General features: G+C 56.1%; 1 protein-coding gene and 1 long non-coding RNA gene across 3 annotated transcripts; both read right to left on the bottom strand.

Moving 5' to 3' along the window:
- Positions 1 to 480: 480 nt before the first annotated feature.
- On the bottom strand, positions 481 to 2,003 carry PPDPF (pancreatic progenitor cell differentiation and proliferation factor). Its single transcript, XM_045886108.2, has 5 exons — positions 1,824 to 2,003; positions 1,349 to 1,429; positions 1,119 to 1,196; positions 926 to 1,022; positions 481 to 847 (listed from the first exon to the last, which is right to left on the bottom strand). Exons 2-5 carry the CDS (start codon positions 1,401 to 1,403, stop codon positions 733 to 735), a joined length of 345 nt encoding a protein of 114 aa, XP_045742064.1. The 5' UTR covers positions 1,404 to 1,429; positions 1,824 to 2,003; the 3' UTR covers positions 481 to 732.
- Positions 2,004 to 14,351: 12,348 nt separating this feature from the next.
- LOC123851974 (uncharacterized) lies at positions 14,352 to 18,592 on the bottom strand. 2 transcript variants are annotated; one of them, XR_010405959.1, is made up of 4 exons: positions 18,404 to 18,592; positions 16,290 to 16,450; positions 15,336 to 15,434; positions 14,352 to 14,453 (listed from the first exon to the last, which is right to left on the bottom strand). It is a non-coding gene; the product is annotated as an uncharacterized LOC123851974 (long non-coding RNA). The 2 variants fall into 2 exon arrangements; XR_006792757.2 differs by lacking the exon at positions 18,404 to 18,592 and adding an exon at positions 18,068 to 18,397.
- Between the last annotated feature and the right edge of the window lie 551 nt (positions 18,593 to 19,143).

Here is a 19,143-nt window from a genome sequence, read left to right as displayed (position 1 = left end):
GGCCCAGGGAACTGCTCCACACAAGCTGGGACAGCCTTGGTCCTCTTCCCTCCCTGCCCTCCCTGGTGTGGTCAAACGGGCGGCCGGGGCGGGGGGCGACTCCTGAACCCACAGGCAGAGGCCCAGCTTTCCCCAGCGGCCAGGGGCCAAGTCTGAGGACTCAAACCTCAGTGGCTGCCCAGGAGGCTTCTTGTCCAACTCCAGAACTGCTTGCTCTCCCAGGCTCCCAAAACGGCAAGGCACCCCACCCCTTCTCAGGTGCCAAGGCCCCATATACTCCCTGAGGTTGCTGCCCGCGTGAACCTGGGCCAGACCTCTGAGAGGTGGCTCCCCAGTGAGGGGCCCCAGGAAGGCCCAGGGGGCAAGGTCAACTCCCCACCCCCGCCAGGAAATGAGGTTGAGAAGGATTTGGTGACTTTGACCACAGGCCCGGGGGCATGCAGGCCCGGGGGGCACACAGCTCACGTACACCATTGGGGCTACTGGCTGCTTGGAGTTTATTTTCCACTTGGTGCAAGGCACATGGTTCCAGGGTGTGAGGAAGGCTTGCATGTGGCTTGGAGAGTAAAGAGTAGGATCCTCTCAACTTCCTTTTGGGTGTTTTGCTATTTTGATATAAAAGAACCCAATTGCTTCTGCTTGCGGCAGCCTGCCTAGTCTATGGGGAGGGGAGGGAAGGGGAGGGAGGGGCTCTGAAGAGCCTAGCGCCTCCTGAAGCCTTGCGGTGGCCACTCAGGATGGCGGCTCGGTGTTGGTTTTGCCAGGCTGGCCACCAGGCTGCTTCCTCATGGCTTCCAGAGCCAAGTCGCAGGTGATGGTGCCCGGGGAGGCCTGGGGAGCTTCCGAGCTGGGGGAGAGCTTGTGGTCAGAGGTGGCTTCCACCTGCCCCCATTTCCCGTGCTGGCCCCCAGGAATGTGTCCTCACCGTTCTGGGGACTCCAACACTGTAGCCATGAACGGGAGAGTGGACTTCCCGAAGAAGAAGCTTGCCCACCAGTGACCCGGGTCGGCCTTGGGGAGACCTGAGAGGAACAAAGTGGGGTCGTGGTGCTGCTGCCCGCCCCTGGGGGGATGCCCCGATGGTGCCCCGCACCAAAGGGGAGTGGACCTGCACTCACCCGGGTGGTGAGGGATGGCTTCCCCGCCATACTCCGCACTTCCGCAGGAGCTGTTACTGGAAGTGGAGCCCAGGCGGCCTGGAGAAGAGAGGCCTGGTCAGCTCCGCAGGGCACCGAGCGTCCTGCCCTGTCCACCGGGCCAAGCGCCGGCTAGGCAGAGCCACGGGTCCTTGGCAGCCCTCCCCCCTCCCGGAGAAGACCTGCAGGGCAGGGCCGAGGGGCTTACTCACGCCGGTAATAGTCGTGGGTGGCCACGAGCGAGCCGCTGGAGGGGATGGCTGCCATGCCGTCGCTTGCGGGCTGGCGGAGACCTGCGCACGCCGGGGCCGGGGTGCCCCTCGGGTCACCAACGCCGCTCGGGAAGGGCGTTCCCCACTCGGGCTGTCCCGCCCCCATCCAGACGCCGGGGTCAGGGCCGCCGGGTTCATTTACCCGGGGGGGGCGGAGTCCCGGCCGGCCGGGGCGGTCTCGCAGGTCGCGGGCGGCGCCAACCGGCCCGAACCGGCGGCGCGGGCGCGACAAAGGCCTTTGTGCGCCGGGCCGCGGACCTGGGGCTCCGGGAGCCCGCCGGGCCGGCCCGCCCGGCCCGCTCCCACCCCGCGCCCCGGCCGTCCGGCCTTCCGTCCGCCAGTCGGTCGGTCCCCCCAGCCGCGGCGAGCCCCCTCGGGCCCCTCGACTCGACTCCCGCGCCGCCCGGGTCCTCACCTCGGCGACGACCCCTCGCGGGCCTCGGCGCGCGATCACAGGTGGCGGGGACGGGGACGGGGACGCTAGACCACGGAGCCCATTTGCAGAAGAGACCGCCGCAGGCCGCTCCGCGACCGAAGCGCACGCGGGGTGCGCACGCGCGGACGCGCCCGCTTGGATTCCGCCCCCCTCCCCTCCCCCCCTCCCCCCCCCCCACCAGGCCCCGTCCCCCAGCCCGGCCCTGACCGGCTTGAGCAAGACCGTGCCCCCCCACCCCCCGCCTCTCGCCTCCGCGAGGCCCCGCCCCCGACTGGTTCTCGCAGGCCGGCCCTGGCGGAAGGCCAGCCCCACGGTGTCGTCCAATCTGGGGCGGCCTCGGCCTTCTACGTCCTGGAGCAGGGCCTGTCCGCCACCTCCCCTGGCCTAAAGGAAGCCTCTCTCCCGTCCCGGAGCAAGGCCTGTCCACCTTTCCGGGACCCGAGGTGGTCCACCCTGTCTCCACCTCTCCAGCCGTTTGGAGGCGGTGGGGGCCGGTAGGTCCAGGGCCGCCAGGGGAGCTGGCGGTGGCCCGGTAGGTCCAGCCTCTGCAGTGTCCCTCTCTCTGGCCTCCTCCACTGGAATGGAGCCTGTCCCACTCTCATCCAGGACAGATTGGGGCCTCTACTCTGCGGACCCCCAGCAGCACACCCTCCCAGCAGCGGTGGGCACTGGGTTGTAGCCAGAAGCTACTGTGTGCGTGGAGCCCTGCAGCCCTTCTGGACTTCAAAGCAGGTGTCCCCCACCCAGTTCTGGTGGCTCTGGAACCCACATCGTAGCCTCCAGCTTCGGCCTCCCTGCAGCCAGCTGCCTGCCAGGCCCAGGTTGCAGGAGAGGGGGGGAGTGGAAGGGCAGCAGGGGCAGAGAGGGAGGCTTATTGGAGCGGGTGGAGGTCAAGAGCTGTTATTTGGGGTGTCTCCAGCAGCTGGAAACACGCCCCCTTTTGGGGCAACCCCAGAATGTTCCCCTGAAGAGTCTGGGGCCTTGCCACACCCTGGTTTGCCAATCAGGAGGACGACTTCCTTCTGTGTTGTGGAAATCAGCCCTCACCCCTTCTCACAGGCCCCAAGCCCCAACCTCCCTCTTTGTTCTCTAGGCCCTGGCTGGGTGGTCTCTTCCCTGATGATTGGGAGGGTCTTGAGAAGTCTGTGGGGGCTTCAGGGAGAAGCCACGTGGAAGATCTCATAACCCTTTCCAGAAGATCTCATAACCCTTTCCGCCGGGCCTTCCCCATCTTCAAACCCCCTCAAGCACCCCTCCAGGATTCCTGGACCTCAGCCCAGCTTCTCACTTAGCAGACAGGAAGTCAAGGCCTCAGGAGGGGAGGGCCTGGCAAGCCCTGGACAGGACCCTTTGGCTGGCTAGGTGAGGGTCAGGGCTGTCAGACTTTCTGACCATGACCTGGCTTGGGCAGCAGTGTGGCCTAGGGCACCCTCAGGGGAGCTGCAGGCTGGGTCATGCTCACTCCTTCTGCACCTCCTTCATCCCTCCCCCAGGGCCAGTCCCCTGCTCTAGGGTCTCTCACGCAGGGTCAGCAGGATCGCACACATGAAGGGGACAACATGACTGCGCAGGAGGGGCGTGTGTACCTGCCGCCTCGCTCACATTCTGCTGCATCCCCAAAGCCTGCTTCACGGCTGGTGACCGTCCCCTCTCATTGACTCTCAGTGTCTCCAGGCTCGCTTCCTGTCCCTGTTCAGGGGGCTAGTTCTGGATCATAAGCTAGGTGTGACTTCAGTGCAAATCAAGTTTAATTCTTGAGGGACACTTGCCACCCCCCGCCTCGCCCTCGCACTCACCAAACCCAGAGTCTGGTAGTGGGCCAAATGCACCGAAGCCACACCATTGGGTTACGGGCTCTCTGGGGCCCATGCTGGGTGCTGCCATCAGCTCTGTTCGGGGCCCTGTGGAGCTGCTTCTCTCCTCTGGTCTCAGCCCTGGAGCCAGGCCCTGACCACATGCTAGCCTGGAGTCCGTGGCAGAGCGCCCCTGCCCAGCAGGCCAGCACGCACCCACCTAACTTGCCGGGTGCCCATGTCCCTGCCTGACTCACCTTCCCCTGAGGAGCATGACTGTGTGCTGGTAACCTCTGGGCCCCATCCCGAGCTAGGGGCAGCTCCCGGTGGGCTTAGAGCGTGATTGGGTTTGGCGTTTTGGTTCCCAAAGCTGGCTGGGGAGGCTGAGTGCCAGCTGTATGCTGGGTGCTGTGGGGGAAACTGAGGCCAACAGCACCTGCCTTCACTGCCCAGTAAGGACACAGAGAGCCAGGCAGGGATGCTGGGGAGGGGTGTCTGAGTGAGATGTGGGAAGGGGGTTCTCGGGCCCTAACTCAGACCTTGCACTGTTCTGGTGCTCAGTACGTGGATCTGTTGAGTATGTACTGTGAGCAAATGGCTCAGCCAGGCAGACCGGAGCTCCTTGCAGTGGAAGGGCCAGTCCAGAGAGCAGGGGGACCCCACTTGGTGAGGCAAGACAGCGGGGTCTGAGGAAGGTGGCGATGGGGGGAGGGACCAGCAGGGAAGCTCGTAGAGCCTGGGATGGGGCGGGGCAGTGGTAGGACCTGAGACTGGGGAGGTAGCCAGGCCTGCTGGGGCCCCCGAGGGTCACTGAGCAGGCAGATTGGTCAGTGCAGTTGATACCAGGAGGGAGGCACATTCTGGTAAGACCCAGGCTTGTCCCTCTCTGAAGGATCCTCAGCCATAGGGCTCTGCCCCTTCCCTAGACTCCCTTGTCCCCGTGGTCCGTGGCTGAATCGTGGTGTGTCTCACTCACGCCTCCAACAGGACTGTAGTTTCAGGGCCCGAAGCTTGAGAGGCCAGCTGGAGGGACCGGCCCAGGACCTTGGACAGCTCACCGGGCCAGGAAGTGGGTTTAGGGTTTGGGGCCAGGCCACAGTCTTGGAAGCAGTGAGGTACCTCTTCTGAATCCTGGCATGGTGGTTATTCATCAGGGGCACAGCTTGGGGGGTGGGCAGTGAGGGCTGATGTCATCCCTGGGGGCCTGAGTACTCCCTGGGGGTGGGGAGAGCAGCAGTGGGAGCAAGAGGTCAGCCAGGACCCCTGGGGCAGACCCATCCCGTGGGGTCTGAGCAGAGAGAGCTGGGACTTGGGGGCTGCCCAGAAGGATGGGGCCAGTTTAGGGCTCCCAGGGATTCTGCGGGACGAGGCTGGGGGCTGGAGGCTGGTCTGGCCTTGCTGTCGGGCCTCCTGGCTGAGACCCGTCTATCTGTTCATCCGGAGCTCATCGGAAGCCCACTGTGTGCCAGGCAGTGCCAGGCCTGTGTGTGTAGAGGTGGGTGAGTGGACGCTCTGCCCACCCCAGGCTCAGTCCCCAGAGGTTGAGAAGCTGCTATGGCAGCACCCGGAGCCCTGGCCCCTGGAGCCTTGGCACGCTGGGCTCTAGGTGTGGGGGGGTTGAAGCTCTGTCCGGCCTCCTGGGGGGGAGCAGTGGGCGAGATGTACCAGTGGCTCCCCAGACTGGGCACACCTAGCATGGTACTCCCTCCACGTGGCCCTGCAGCTTGGGCTGGCCTGCCCCGGGGGCCTCAGAGCTCCTCCTTGCTATGGGCTCGCAAATAGTGCCAGCCCGTGGGAGAACTCTGCCATAGCAGCAGATCCAGGCCCCAGGCCTCTTGGGGGCTCCTCAGCCTGGGCGTAGGCCTGGGCCCCTGGGGGCAGAGGGTTCTGGGAGAAGTGGAGAGGGGCCTGGCCCTCCTTCTCCAGAACCCCATCCTGGGCAGAGCCGCCCCCATCAGATGGGCAGACGCTTTGGACGCTCAGAGCAGAGATCTGGAGGAACTCTCAGGCCGGACCTCTCTCTAGTTGGGAGCTGTGACTTCCTGAGATTTTCTCCCTGTTGCACGATTGAGAGTCTATCCCACAACCGCGTGGTAACGATCCACTCCGTGCTCTGCAATTCGATTTGATGGGATTCAGTTCCGTTCACAGCGGCGCTCCAGCCCTCCTGCACCTGTTTAGGCCACAGGATACCTCCCCGGTGGGTGCAGACACGTGCTGGCTGTGGGACATTGGGCAGAGCCCCTGAGCCCATCCCCAGGGCCGAGGGCCAGGCCAGCCATGCCAAGGGTCACCCTGTGGTAGGCCATGTCTGGCAGCCTGGGCAGGCAGGGCACTTGGCCTCAACCTGGCCATGGCCACCTCCCTTCTGGGGTTCCCTCTTGTAGAAGTGTCACAGGCCAGGGTCTCGGGAGCAGACACTGGATTGGAGACTGAGATGCAGGGTGCGTGTTGTGGGGGAGGTGAGGGGGCAGGGGCGGCGGGGCCAGTGGGGAGCCTTAGAGTGAGAAGGCACCATTAGGGGTGACCCACGTCAGGCTCAGTTGGCAGGGCCTCCTCCCTACCCCCACACCGAGTCAGAGCTGCCCGGGGGAGGGAGTCCCAAGGCAAGGGGGCTCTGTGGCCAAGTCCAACCCTGAAGGAGCTGATAGTGAGGTGCTGACCACCCCCAGCCGGGCAGCGAGGCCTTCCCTGGAGGAGTGTGTCTCCTGTCTCTGCAGCCGGCTGGGCCAGCCTGACACAATCCACCACATCCTCAACCTCACCAGCGTCTTCAAGAACAGAGAATCAGAAAGGAGGTGTTTTTTTCTGCACAGTGTAAACATAAAAGCTGCATTGACCAAGCTAAGAGGTCCGGGCATGCCAGTCCCTCCCCTGAGCGTCAGGGACCCAGGAAGGGGGGCGTCCATCCCCAGCCTGTGCGTGGACTTCATGGGATGGCCCCACGTGGGCTGCGGACCCATCTGTGTCCTCCGAAGCACCGAGAGCAGAGTCAGGGTCGTCGTCCTGCTGGAGGCCCCCAGGTATGGCTCCAACGCAGGGGGCACCTCAGCTCTGGGGTTGTGAGCCCTGGGGGGGATCGGCCTCCACCTGGGGGGTATCGGCCTCTGCCGGCTGTGAGGCCTCGGGGGGGATCGGCCTCCATGGGGGGGGATTGGCCTCCACCTGGGGGGGTATCGGCCTCTGCCGGCTGTGAGGCCTCGGGGGGGATCGGCCTCCATGGGGGGGGATCGGCCTCCACCTGCTGCTGGCTGTGGGACCTCACCAGCCGGCCGCTGCCCTTTAGACTGGGCAGTAACAACAGGTCAGCCCTTCCCTTCCACTGTCCCTGAGGGGACGGTGGCCCCTGTGCGTGGAGGGCTGTCAGGGGCTCAGGGTGGGCAGGGCTGGGTTCTGTGTCGGGAAGCAGCCCCTGAGCCTCCAGCCACTGGGAAAATGGTGGCAGAAAGATCATCCGGTGGGCCAGCCGCGTGCATGCTGCACCAGTCTGGTCACACCCACGTGGGTGGGACGCCTCTGCTGGAGGCCGAGTGGCTGGACACACGGCTGATGGCCACAGGCTCCCGCAGGGTGGCCCTGGAGTCGCTGGAATCGGGGCTCTATTCCCAATAGTGCGGCAGCCATGTGACATCCTGGAATCCTGGAGCCTCCGCTCCCTTCTGGGGAGAATGGGAGCGGTCACGGTGCCTTCTTAACAGCTGTGCTGGGAGGGGCAGGGCTCACAGTGGTCCTTGGTGACCGGGCACTGTTGCTGTTGGAGGGCCTGGATTGTTACTGTGGCTGCAGGTGTTTGGGGTGAAGCAAGGCCAGGGCTGGGGCTCCCAGGGCTCAGCTTACTCCTGGAGAAGGAGTCTCCCCACTGAGACCACAGCAGCCCAACGTTGCCCCCCAGCTTCGGGTCAGAAGTCTCCTTCCCCAGGGCAGCTACTGCCGGATTCCCTAGCACGAGCACGAGCCTCTGTGGGTGATGTCACCATTTGCAGAAAAAAATAAAGCTCCTGACTAATATTTGGTGAATGCTTACTACGTGGGGGCACTTCGTGTGGCCAGGTGATGTCCTGGGAGCAGCAACTCAGCCGGCGTTCCTGTCGTCTTACCTGTGAAATGGAAAGAGCCTGATTCACGTGCTATTTTGAGGTTAAGATGCTTCGCGTAAATGCTTAGACAGTACCGAGCACATAGCAGGTGCTCAGCAAAAGTTAGACATGATCTTTATTAATAGTGCTTTTCACTGCTGGAAATACCTAATTTGTTTGCTAGTTTGTTAAGCACAATCTACGGGAATAGAGATTGTATCTCTTGTGTTCCCAATGGCTAAGAAAGAATCTGTCATGCGGTAGACATTTAATAAATATATTTGATGAAAGCGTGAATTGAGTAATAAAAGATATTACGGATTTCCAGCATGAAGGGGTGAGGAGGTCAACAAACCTTCTCCCCAAAACGCAACTATAAAGCTGGAAAGAACTATCAGAAACAACCATTTTAGTGCTCTGAAACTCAACCCAAGGCACACAACAAACCGAAAAGAGTTCATTCATTAAAAATACTGAACTTCAGGATAAAATCCAAAATTGCTCGGCATAAAAGCACCAGGAAAACTCAACACAGTGGAGACAATGCAGCAAACACAGCGCTGAGAAGCCCAGATGCTGGCCGGTCTGACAAAGAGGCTTTAAAGCCGCTGTTGTAAAAATGCGCCCACAAGTGATTGTGAGTACTCGCATCAGATGACGGGGAAGGAGCACTGGCAAAACCCAACATCCATTCATGGTAACGACTCAGCAAGTGAGAAATAGAGAAGAAGGTCTTCAATCTAACACAGAGCATTGATGGAGAACTGACAGCAAGCACGTCCAGCATTGTGCACGATGGAGAAAGACCACGTCTTTCCTCCAGGACCGGGGACAAGGCGGGGATGTCCACTCTTGCTGAAATTACTCAACACCTGCTGGGCGTCTTAGGACAATAAGGCAAGAAAAAGAAACAAAAGGCATACGGATTGACAATGAGAAATAAATCCATCCCTGTCCACAGACAGCACAATGGTCTGTCATCAAGGAGCCCACAAACAAGCTGATTGAATAAACGCGGTGAGCAAGATGCACGGTCAGTCAGTCGTCTGTCTATATGCTAGCAATTTACAGCTGGAAACAGACATTTCAAAAAATACCGTTTATAATAGATACCCTCTGTCCATGAAACACTTAGGTATAAGCCTAGCAAAATGTTTATGTATGTCAAAAATAAAATGCTAATGAAAGAGACCAAAGAAGATTAAGTAAACAGAGACTCAACACAGTAAAGACGTCCATTCCCTGCAAATCGATGTCTAGACCTAATGCATGCCGATAACAACTCCAGCAAGATTTCTGAAGATCTAGACGAGCAGATCCCCAAATCAGTGTGAGAAGACAAATGAGCTGTAATAACTGAGACATTTTTGGAAAATAAGAATATGGCGAAATTGCAATACCCAAGTCCCTTCATTGAGGGTAAAGTTCCCATGCCAATAATTTAGCACATTCACAGCGTTGCGCCACCATCCCCCGCTCCTCTCCCTTCGCGCCCCCTCAGCCCCCCTTAGCCCCCCCACCCCCCGCCCCGCGACCACTAACCTGCCTTCGGTCTCCGTGGAATCAGACAGCGTGTGGTCTCCTGTGTCTGGCCTCTTTCCCTCGGCCTGGTCTTGTCAAGCTTCATCCACACTGTACCATGGCTCAGTACTTTCTCTTTCTCATAAAAATTTCTACTGTGGGAAAATACACGGAACGTCAACCATTTTTCATCGTGTGGTTCCGTGGCATTACTTGCGCTCCCAACGTTGTGCGGCCCTCCCTGCCACCTGCCTCCATGCACGCTCATCCTGCGGAACTGAGACTCTGTCCCCGTTAACACTAACACACCCCCGACCCTGTTTCCCCTCGTCCCCCTGACTTAGGTCTCAGTACCTCCTGCGGGTGGGGCCGCGTGTTAGTGGTCTGGCTGTGGATGGAGCACTCACTGGGCAGGGCGCCCTCGCACTCCCTCCGTCTTTATCTCCTTTCCTGCCTCCGGCTTAGGATTTAGCTTGTGCTTGTCTTTCTAGTTTCTTAAGTCTGAACGTTACCATGTTGACAGGAGACCTTTCTTGTGCTTTCACCTGTGTTTATCGCCATAAATAACCTCCTCGGCACTATTTTTGCTGCATCTCGTAAGTTCCGGTAGGTTCTGTTTTCCTTTTCTCTCATCTCCAAGTGTCTTCTGAGAGTCCTGTGGCTTCCCCTTTAAGAGCGTGTTGTCTAATTTCTACAAACTTGAAAATTTCCCAGTGTTACCTCCGCTACTGGTTTCTAACTTCATCCTATTGTGGCTCAAGATCCTTCGTGGAAATATCTTTTAAAATCCACTGCGACTTAATTTGTGGCCTGACATCCGGTCTCTGCTGGGGACCGTCCCGGGCGTCCGCAGGTGCCGCTGGGTGGCGTGTTCCGTGTGCGTCTCCGACCTGCTTGGCTTGTGGTGTGAAGTCCTCTGTTTCCTTACTTACCTTCGTCTGCTTGTCCCACTCATTATGGCAGGTGGCAGACTGATGTCTCCAGCTGCTGCTGTGGAAATGTTTGCTTCTCCCTTCAGTTCTGTCGGTTTTGCTTCCTACATTTTGCTGATCCGTTATTAGGTGCGTAGTGAGTAATTGCATTGAACATCGTTTCATGCGCCTATGGACCGTTTGCGGATCTACTTTGGATAAAAGTTTATTCAGATCCTTTGCCCATTTTCAAATTGAGTTGTGTGCCTCTTTGTTACTGAATTGTGAGAGTTCCTTATATTTGCCGGATACTAGGCCCTTTTCCAGTGTGATTTGTAAATATTTTCTCCCATTCTGTAGCTTGTGTTTTCACTTTCTTGTGTCCTTTTTTGTACAAAAGTCAAAATTCTGATGAAGTCCAGTTTACCTATTTTTTCTTTTGCTGCCCATGTGTTTAGTGCCACATCTATGAAAAATCCAAGGTCTTGGAGACATACATCCATGTTTTCTTCTAACAGTTTTAGAGTTTTATTGGGCCTTTGATCCATTTTGAATTGATTTTCATATTTGGCATGAAGTAGGGGTCTAGATTCACTCTCTCTCATGTGTTTCCCAGTTACCACCCGGTCTCTCCACCATTGTTGGAGAGACCGTTCTTCCCACACACTGTGTTTAGCAATTGTTATAAAACTACAACAATAAGGTCAGAGTGGTCTTGGTAAAGAGATGGGCACATAAATCAAGGTGACAGAACCGTGTCCAGAAACAGCCCTCCCACGCACATGTCCAGCTGTGTTTTGAGAAGATGCAAAAGCAATTCAACAGAGAAAGTATCATCTTTCCGATAAGTGGTGCTGGGAGAATTGGGCATCCTTATGGAAGAATAATAAAACTTGACCTAAATCTCATATCTTACACAAAAATTAACTCAAAATGGGTAAAGTATCTAAATGTGAAATGTAGGGACACCTGGGTGGCTCAGCTGGTTAAGCATCTGCCTTTGGCTCAGGTCGTGATCCTAGGGTCTTGGGATCACGTCATTACACGTCAGGGGAGCCTGCTTCTCCCTCTCCCTCTGCTCCTCCCCTGACTTTCTCTCTCAAACAAATAAATAAAATAAATAAAATCTTCAAACAAATGTGAAATGCAGAACTATACAACTTTAGAGGAAAATATGGGAGGAAAGTTTTGTGAGTTGGGGTTATCCAATGAGAAAAGCATGAAAAGCATGATCCATATAAGAAAAATATGGATGCACTGGATTTCATCAAAATTGAAAATTTTTGTTCTGTGGAATGACACCGTTAAGAGAATAAAAGACAAGCACAGACAGGGAGAAAATATTTGCGAATTGAATATCTAACCAAGAGTTTTTATCCAGAATACATGAAGAACTCTCAAAACTCAACACTGAGAATATACAACCCAATTAAAAATTGGGCTAAGAATCTGAATAGACATTTCTCTGAAGAAGATACATATATGGCCAATAAACACATGAAAGCGTGCCCGACATCATTGGTCTTAGGGAAATGCAAATCAAACTCACAATGAGATGTCATTTTATGCTCCTAGAATAACTGTAATCAAAGAGACAGACGGGGGCGCCTGGGTGGCTCAGTCGGTTAAGCGACCGACTTTGTTTTGGCTCAGGTCCTGATCTCAAGGTTGTGGGATCGAGCCCCACACTGGGCTCCGCGCTCAGCGGGGAGTCTGCTTGAGATTTTTCTCCCTCTGCCCCTCCCCTCAAATAAATCAGTAAGTCTTTTTTTTTTTAAAGATTTTATTTATTTATTTGAGAGAGAGAGAATGAGAGACAGAGAGCATGAGAGGGAGGAGGGTCAGAGGGAGAAGCAGACTCCCTGCCGAGCAGGGAGCCCGATGCGGGACTCGATCCTGGGACTCCAGGATCATGACCTGAGCCGAAGGCAGTCGCTTAACCAACTGAGCCACCCAGGCGCCCTAAATCAGTAAATCTTAAAAAAAAAAAAAAAAAAAGACTGACAGTAACCAGTACTGGTGAGGATGAGGAGACACCAGAACCCTCTGGTGTTGCTTCGGGAAGCAAGATGGTGCAGCTGCTTTTGAAGACAGTCTGGCTGTTCCTTGAAAGGTTGGGAATGCTCGCCTGGCAGTTTTACTCCTAGACACCGACCCTGGATGAATGAAAACACGTCCACAAAGCAAACTCGGACACGAGTGTTCACAGCAGCATCCAAATGTCCATCATGGGGTGAAAGATGAACAAAATGTGGTATAACTAATCAACAAGGTATCATCTGGCAATTAAAACAGGGAAGGAGGTCCAGATACACACTGCAGCTTGGGAGGGCCTTGAACACGTGCAAGGGAGCTGGCCGTGAATGACCACACGTCACGTGACTCCCTCTATATGGAATGTCCAGCATGGGCAAATCCATGGTGGGCTTGGTTTAAGATAGGGGAGGGATGGGAGTGGTCACCACACGCTACAGGTTTTCTTGTGGGGTGATGAAAATGTCCTAAAACTGGTTTGTGGTGATGGTTGCACGACTCCAAATACACCAAAAGCCACCGAATTATACATTTTAAATAGATGTACTTGTGGTATGTAGATATCTTGATAAAGTTTTTTTTTTTTTTTTAAGAGATAAAGACCTGGACAGAACTTCACGAAAGAGGACACGCCCATCAGCGGATGGGAAGCTCTTCGATGTCATCAGCCATCAGAGAAATGCAAGCTAAACCCTCAACGAGATGGCATTACACGCCCACAAGAATAGCTGAAAGGACCATCCAATCAGCAGTTCCAAGGGCTACTGAGGATACGGAGCACCTGGGACTCATACACCCTGCTGTGGGCATGCAGGACGGGACCGTGGTCTGGAGACAGGCTTGGCAGTTTCTGGAAAGGTTAAACATTCACCTGCCGCACGACCCAGCAGCCCCACTCCTGCCATTTGTCCCAGAGAAACCCAAACATGTTCATACAAAAACTTGTGTACAAAGGCCGATGGCAGCTTTATTCCTAACTGCCCAAACTGGAAACCACCCAAATGTCATTCAGGGGAGGAGCGGAGAAGTAAACAGAGGTCCATCCACACCTGGAATCTTACTGACAAAAAGGGATGAATGGTCGACACACAACCACCCAGATGAATCTCAGATGTTATGCAGAGTGCAGAAAGCCCCGCCCAGAACATAGCATACGTTTCAGTCTCCGTGTTGGCCTGGCAGAGGACAGATCAGCTGTGAGAGGTCTGAGTATAGCCGGAGAGCGAGAAGGAGGGTTTTGGGGGATGGATCACTCTGTGTCCTGGTCGATGTAGCTATAGGAATCTGGACATGTGCTAACATTCATATAACTGTATATTTCCCAAGGAGTCAGTTTTCTGGATAATAATTTAAAAAGACAAAAAATTTTTTTTAAAGATTTTATTTATTTATTTGATAGAGAGAGACACAGTGAGAGTGGGAACACAAGCAGGGGGAGTGGGAGAGGGAGAAGCAGGCTTCCCATAGAGCAGGCAGCCCGATGAGGGACTCGATCCCAGGACCCTGAGATCATGACCTGAGCCGAAAGCAGACGCTTAACGACTGAGCCACCCAGGCGCCCCTAAAAAAGATAAAAATTAAAAAATAATTTTTTTTTAAGATTTTATTTATTTGACAGAGAGAGAGACAGCAAGAGAGGGAACACAAGCAGGGGGAGTGGGAGAGGGAGAAGCAGGCTCCCAGCGGAGCAGGGAGCCCGATGCGGGGCTTGATCCCAGGACCCTGGGATCATGACCTGAGCCAAAGGCAGACGCTTAATGACTGAACCACCCAGGCGCCCCAAGAAATAATTTATTATTATTTTTGAAGATTTTATTTATTTATTTGACAGCACGAGCAGGGAGGTTGGGGAGAGGGAGAAGCAGGCTCCCTGCTGAACCAGGAGCCTGATGTGGGGCTCTATCCCAGGACCCTGGGATCATGACCTGAGCCGAAGGCAGACGTGTAACCGACTGAGCCACCCAGGTGCCCCTAAAAAAATAATTTAAAAAGCAGAACCATCATAGCGAAAATTGATTCGGGTAAGAGTCATCAGTGAGTGCTAGGCTGAGAGAGGGATTTTGAAGAGGAACAGGATATTTATAGAACCCAAGGTACATCCCTATTAATTAGCTAATAATTACAAAGGGAAAATATAAGTTTACTATAGAAAAAGCTAGTGGCCACCCCCTTCCCTGGGTGACGCAGGATAACATCAGCACAAATGAGCAGACTGATGTCAGTCAGCTTCCCTTCGGATGCGCTGGGAGGAATCCATGTTGCTCTGCTGGAATTCTGTGCAGAAAAATAAAACTTGAATTACTTGGTGCAGGAATATCAGAAAAGCCAAGAGAAGGCCATCTTCAAGACACCTGGCCTGAGCTCTTAAAACACATCAGTGTCACAAAAGACACACGTGGCAGAGGGGCTGCTTCCGATGAAAGGGGACGTGCGTGTGAAGCCAGCGTGTGGTCCTGGAGGGGAAAACAGAGCTGCGGGCCGCACCACCGGCAGAGGGGGCACCACTGGGACCGGGAATGAGGACTGAAGTGTGTAGGAAATACAGACTCGGCTGCTGAGGAACAAAGGCAGTGACTTAGGCAACCTCTTCCCAGGTGGTTCAGAAAAAAGAGTATGTATAGACCCAGAGAGAAAGAGAGAGAGAGAGAATGACCACATAGGTCCGTGGACATCGACGATCGGCGGGTGTGGACGAAGACAACGCTTGGGACACCTACTCTGGCAACTTTTCTCTAACTCTGAAATTGTTTCAGCATAAAAAATGGACACGTGTTACTTCTGCTTCCGCTTCCGACCACAGAGCAGTGGCAGGTAGCCAGCCAGCCCGCCTCCACGAGCAGCTGTGGACCCAGACGGCAGGCCCACGGGCGGGTCACCGCTCCAGGCATAGGGCGGAGGCAAGTGGGCTCAGAGGCAGGTGCGCAGGCCCGCTGGCGTGTGGGGAGCTGCTCGGCATATGGAAGTGCATGGGCTGTGGCTCGAGGCCGTGGCTCAGGCTGGGGGAGGCCACTGGAGGCTTCCCAGACGGCGGATTCTGTGGTCTCCATACTAGTATCTATTGCTGCATAACAAATTACCACAGATTCAGGGACTTTATAAAACATGCGTTTATTACACATATCCGGCTCTGGGGTTGGGAGTCCAGGCATGGCTTACCTGGGGCCTCTGCTCAGGGTTTCGAAAGGGTTCAGTCAGGCTGTCGGGGTCCTTCTGAGGCTCTTCTAAGGTCACATGGCTGTAGGATTCAGGTCCCCACTTTTTTTTTTTTAAGATTTTATTTATTTATTTGAGAGAGAATGAGAGAGAGCACATGAGAGGGGGGAGGGTCAGAGGGAGAAGCAGACTCCCCACGGAGCAGGGAGCCCGATGCGGGACTCGATCGAGGGACTCCAGGATCATGACCTGAGCCGAAGGCAGCCACCTAACCAACTGAGCCACCCAGGCGTCCCCACTTTCTTTTGACGGACAGCTGGAGGCCACTCTCAGCTCTCAGGGGCTGCCCACAGTCTCCTGACATGTGGCCCCTACTGGCCTTTCCACATCCTGGTAGCTCACTTCTTCAAGGCTGGTAGGAGAGTCCCTCGCTCTGGTCTATCTGCCAAGATAGAGTCTTAAATAACGGAGGCCAATCAAGGGAGTCAGGGCTCACCACCTTTGTCATATTCCATTGGCTAGATGCAAGCCACAGCTTCCTTCTGCACTCACGGGGAAGAAATTATTCCAGGGCATGGATCCTGGGGGGACAATTAGGTTGTGTCTATCATTGGCTGAGATCGGAACCAAAATACCTGAAGACAAGCCATGCTGGGCAGCACTGGGGTTTGGACTCAGCTAGGGTGGAGAGACTTTTGGATTTATGTTTTTAAGAGAAAAGACTACAGGGGCGCCTGGCTGGCTCAGTCATGGAGCATGTGATTCTTGATTCCAGGGTCTTGAGTTCAAGCCCCACGTTGGGTGCAGAGATAACTTAAATAAATAAAAACTTAAAAAAGAGAGAGAGAGAAAAGACTACAACCTACAGTAATGTCTAGTCTAAGACCATCTAAGAAACGTTAAAGCTGAGCCCCACGGAGAGCTGGGGACCAAGATTAAAAGTTGAATCTTACCTACCTGAGGGGCTTGGAAGACCTGCAGGGTGTTCTGCAGACCAGCATGAAAGCATGAAAACAAGCCCCACAAGTCCAGTGATCGAATGGCTGCTAAAACAAGAACCAAGGGTCCTCAGAGGAAGAGAACGGGATCCAGAGTCTTCAGACTTCAGCCAAAAATTACTGGATGTGCAAAGAAAGGAAAATTTCCTTATAGTCAAAGAAAAAAAAAGCCAGGTATCAATTTTCTCTCAGCTATAAGTTCATCCTTCATTGCCTGCCCTACAAAATGCATCTGCTCCCCATAAAGTAGAAATGCTCAACGTTGTCCCTCAGCACAGGGCAGGGATTGAGCCTAGAGGCGGTAAGCGAATGACTGGAGGAACACACACAGCCAGTGGCTCAGAGCTCCGCCCCTGGGGTATACTCGCGCAAGTGCATCCACAGGGGGACAGACGGCTTTGTGGCAGTTCGAACTTGGAAATGGAACGCTACTGAGCAGTGAAGACGAACGGCACGGAGGAATGTCTGAAACCCGGGGGCCTGCGAGAGAAGCCGGACACAAGGATCCAAACTGCACAGACCATGCCTATGAAGTTTGCAGGCAGACGACGTGATCTGTGGTCTAGGAAGTCAGGACAGCGGTCACCTTGGAGGGCATGAGGGGGTGTTTATTTCTTATCTGGGTGGTCAGGTACATTGGTCATTCGTGCACTTTTCTCTAAGTATTCCCAAGGACAGTCCCCCCGGCCTCCTCCCCAGACAAGGGCCAGACTCCTTGGTCTGGCCAGTGTGTGTTTCCTGGGGAAGGGGAAGCTCTGGGCTTCCACCACTGATGGGGAGAAGGATGCCACCTACAGCCTCCTGTGCTGTCACCCCTAGGACACCCACGAGGCCTCCTGCTCTGAGGGCAGGTTATTCCCAATCGCCCAGTGCAGGGATGCTCTATCTACTAGGTGAGAACATAGGGTCCAGAGTTGCTAAGGAGCTTCAGGCTCCCCAGGACAGTCCCACCTGGAGACACTCCTCCTTGAGCGGAGCACCGTGGCCTCTGCCTCCACCACCTGAGGAGAGGGCAGTGGGCCTGCAGACCCTCCCCAGCTTCTCCCTCTGTCTCTCTGTCCCACCATAGAGAGGCTGACCCCTCTCCTGGGCTCTCCAGGGGCCCCGTAGCCTGCAGTGGACCTCTTGGCAGGGCCTGGCCACTCCCTCCTCATGCTGCCAGGCTGGAGCCCGGGGCTCTCCGGGAGCTCAGAGGGCAAAGCCCGCCAGACCCCTTCCCCAGAAGCAGGTGGGCGCTGGGCAGGGGTGGAGCCCTGGAGTTGGTGCTCTGTCACCATGGCAACAGGTCCTGCTGCGCTGGGCAGGTACCCACGGGGCCACAGACAGCTCCTGTGGCCCAAGTGCTGGCGGTGGAGAGGGCAGGCCGGGCTGACCTCTCCCTTCTCTGAGGGGCTCCGTCCCCTTCCCTGGGCTTCCCTGGCACACTGAGGTCGGCCTCATACCCTCCCAGACTCCCTGGGTTTCCTAGGGTGGCCTGGTGGGGGCCTGGATTGTCTAGGAAGTCACTTGACCCAGGCACCGAGCACTGGGCTGGCCGTTTGGTGGGGCCCTTGCCTAACCTTGGGGTCTAGCTGGGGTGCAAGCCGCGCGCCCGCCGCCCCCTCTCCAGCCCCCTCTCCAGCCCCGGCCCCGCCCCCGGGCCGCGCAGCGCCGCCAGGGCTCGGCCCCGCCCAGCACCCCCGGAGGCGGGGGTGGGGGGAGGGCAAGGACTTCTCTGATTTGGGGCCGTGATCTTACTTTTCTGAGGGAAGCTCAACAGCCAAGAGCGCCTCCTCGCCATGGAGAACACTTGATTTGCGGCCTCACGGGCAGCTCAGTTCCCTGGCAGCTCAGTTCCCTGGCGGGGAGCTGGGGGCGGGAGGAACTTGTCCCCAAGGCCGCCGTCCTGGGTCGTGCTGCCCAGGTAGGCTGGGAGATGAGATGAGACTGACCCCACACGGGAGGGTGAGCACGGAAGTCCTGGGGTCAGAGGGAAGCCTGGAACCCCAGGCCAGGAGTTGAGGTCATTCTGAGACCCCCGCAAGGCTGGAGGGTGCTCTCAGCCCTGACCCCACCCTGCCCCCAAGCCACTACCTGGGCAGCAGCTACCAGGATGACCACTGGCCTTGGCCCCCACAGGAAGGCACATGCGCAGGTGGTCAGTTATGCATTCACAGGTTATTATTAACCAAGCAGTGACATCACCGGCAGCCAATAGGAGCAGGGTTTATTTCCAGGCTGACAGCTTGATAACGGTTAATTTTAGCTGGATCTTCTTTCCCCAGGCTCATGAAACCTCAGCCAGCCAAAGAGGGGGCTGCCTGTGTCTCCCCAAACAGCTCATGGCTGGGGGCACCTGGGGGCATCGGGAGGGGACTAAGGGGGCCCGCCTGTACCCCTTCCCCCTGCCCTACTCCCCAAAAGGTGGGCTGTGAGGCTGCACCAGGCTGATGGGCCTCTTTTTGCTCATCCCACCTCCCCAACACACACACCCATACCCCTTGTTGCTATGGGGGCCATTGTGACAGGTGGCTTAGATTTGGGAGAAGGAGGGCAAGGGGGAGGGGGAGGGGAGGAGCACAGGTGGGACCCATTTGGCTTCTGTCCAGAAGTAACACGGGCCTGGCTCAGGCCTTCCGAGCTGACTGTAAGTTCTGCCCTCCTTGGCTGTGACCTTGGGCGCCGTGGTTTGCCTGTCTGTGTCCAGTGGACTCTTGGTCAATGGGTGCTCGGCGGCCTGGTAGCCCCGCCCAGCGCTTGGTGAACTCGCAGGGCTTGGTGACTGGGATTCTGTAGTATTTAGTATTCAGCACTAGTCAATGACCAGTAGTTAC

The sequence above is a fragment of the Mirounga angustirostris genome, unplaced genomic scaffold (assembly GCF_029215605.1).
Source record: "Mirounga angustirostris isolate CCGP_5_RB_7025 unplaced genomic scaffold, mMirAng1.0.hap1 SCAF_10, whole genome shotgun sequence".
Lineage (NCBI taxonomy): Eukaryota > Metazoa > Chordata > Mammalia > Carnivora > Phocidae > Mirounga > Mirounga angustirostris.
Note: the sequence above shows the minus strand (reverse complement) of the source record. Positions and strands in the feature narration are given on the sequence as shown.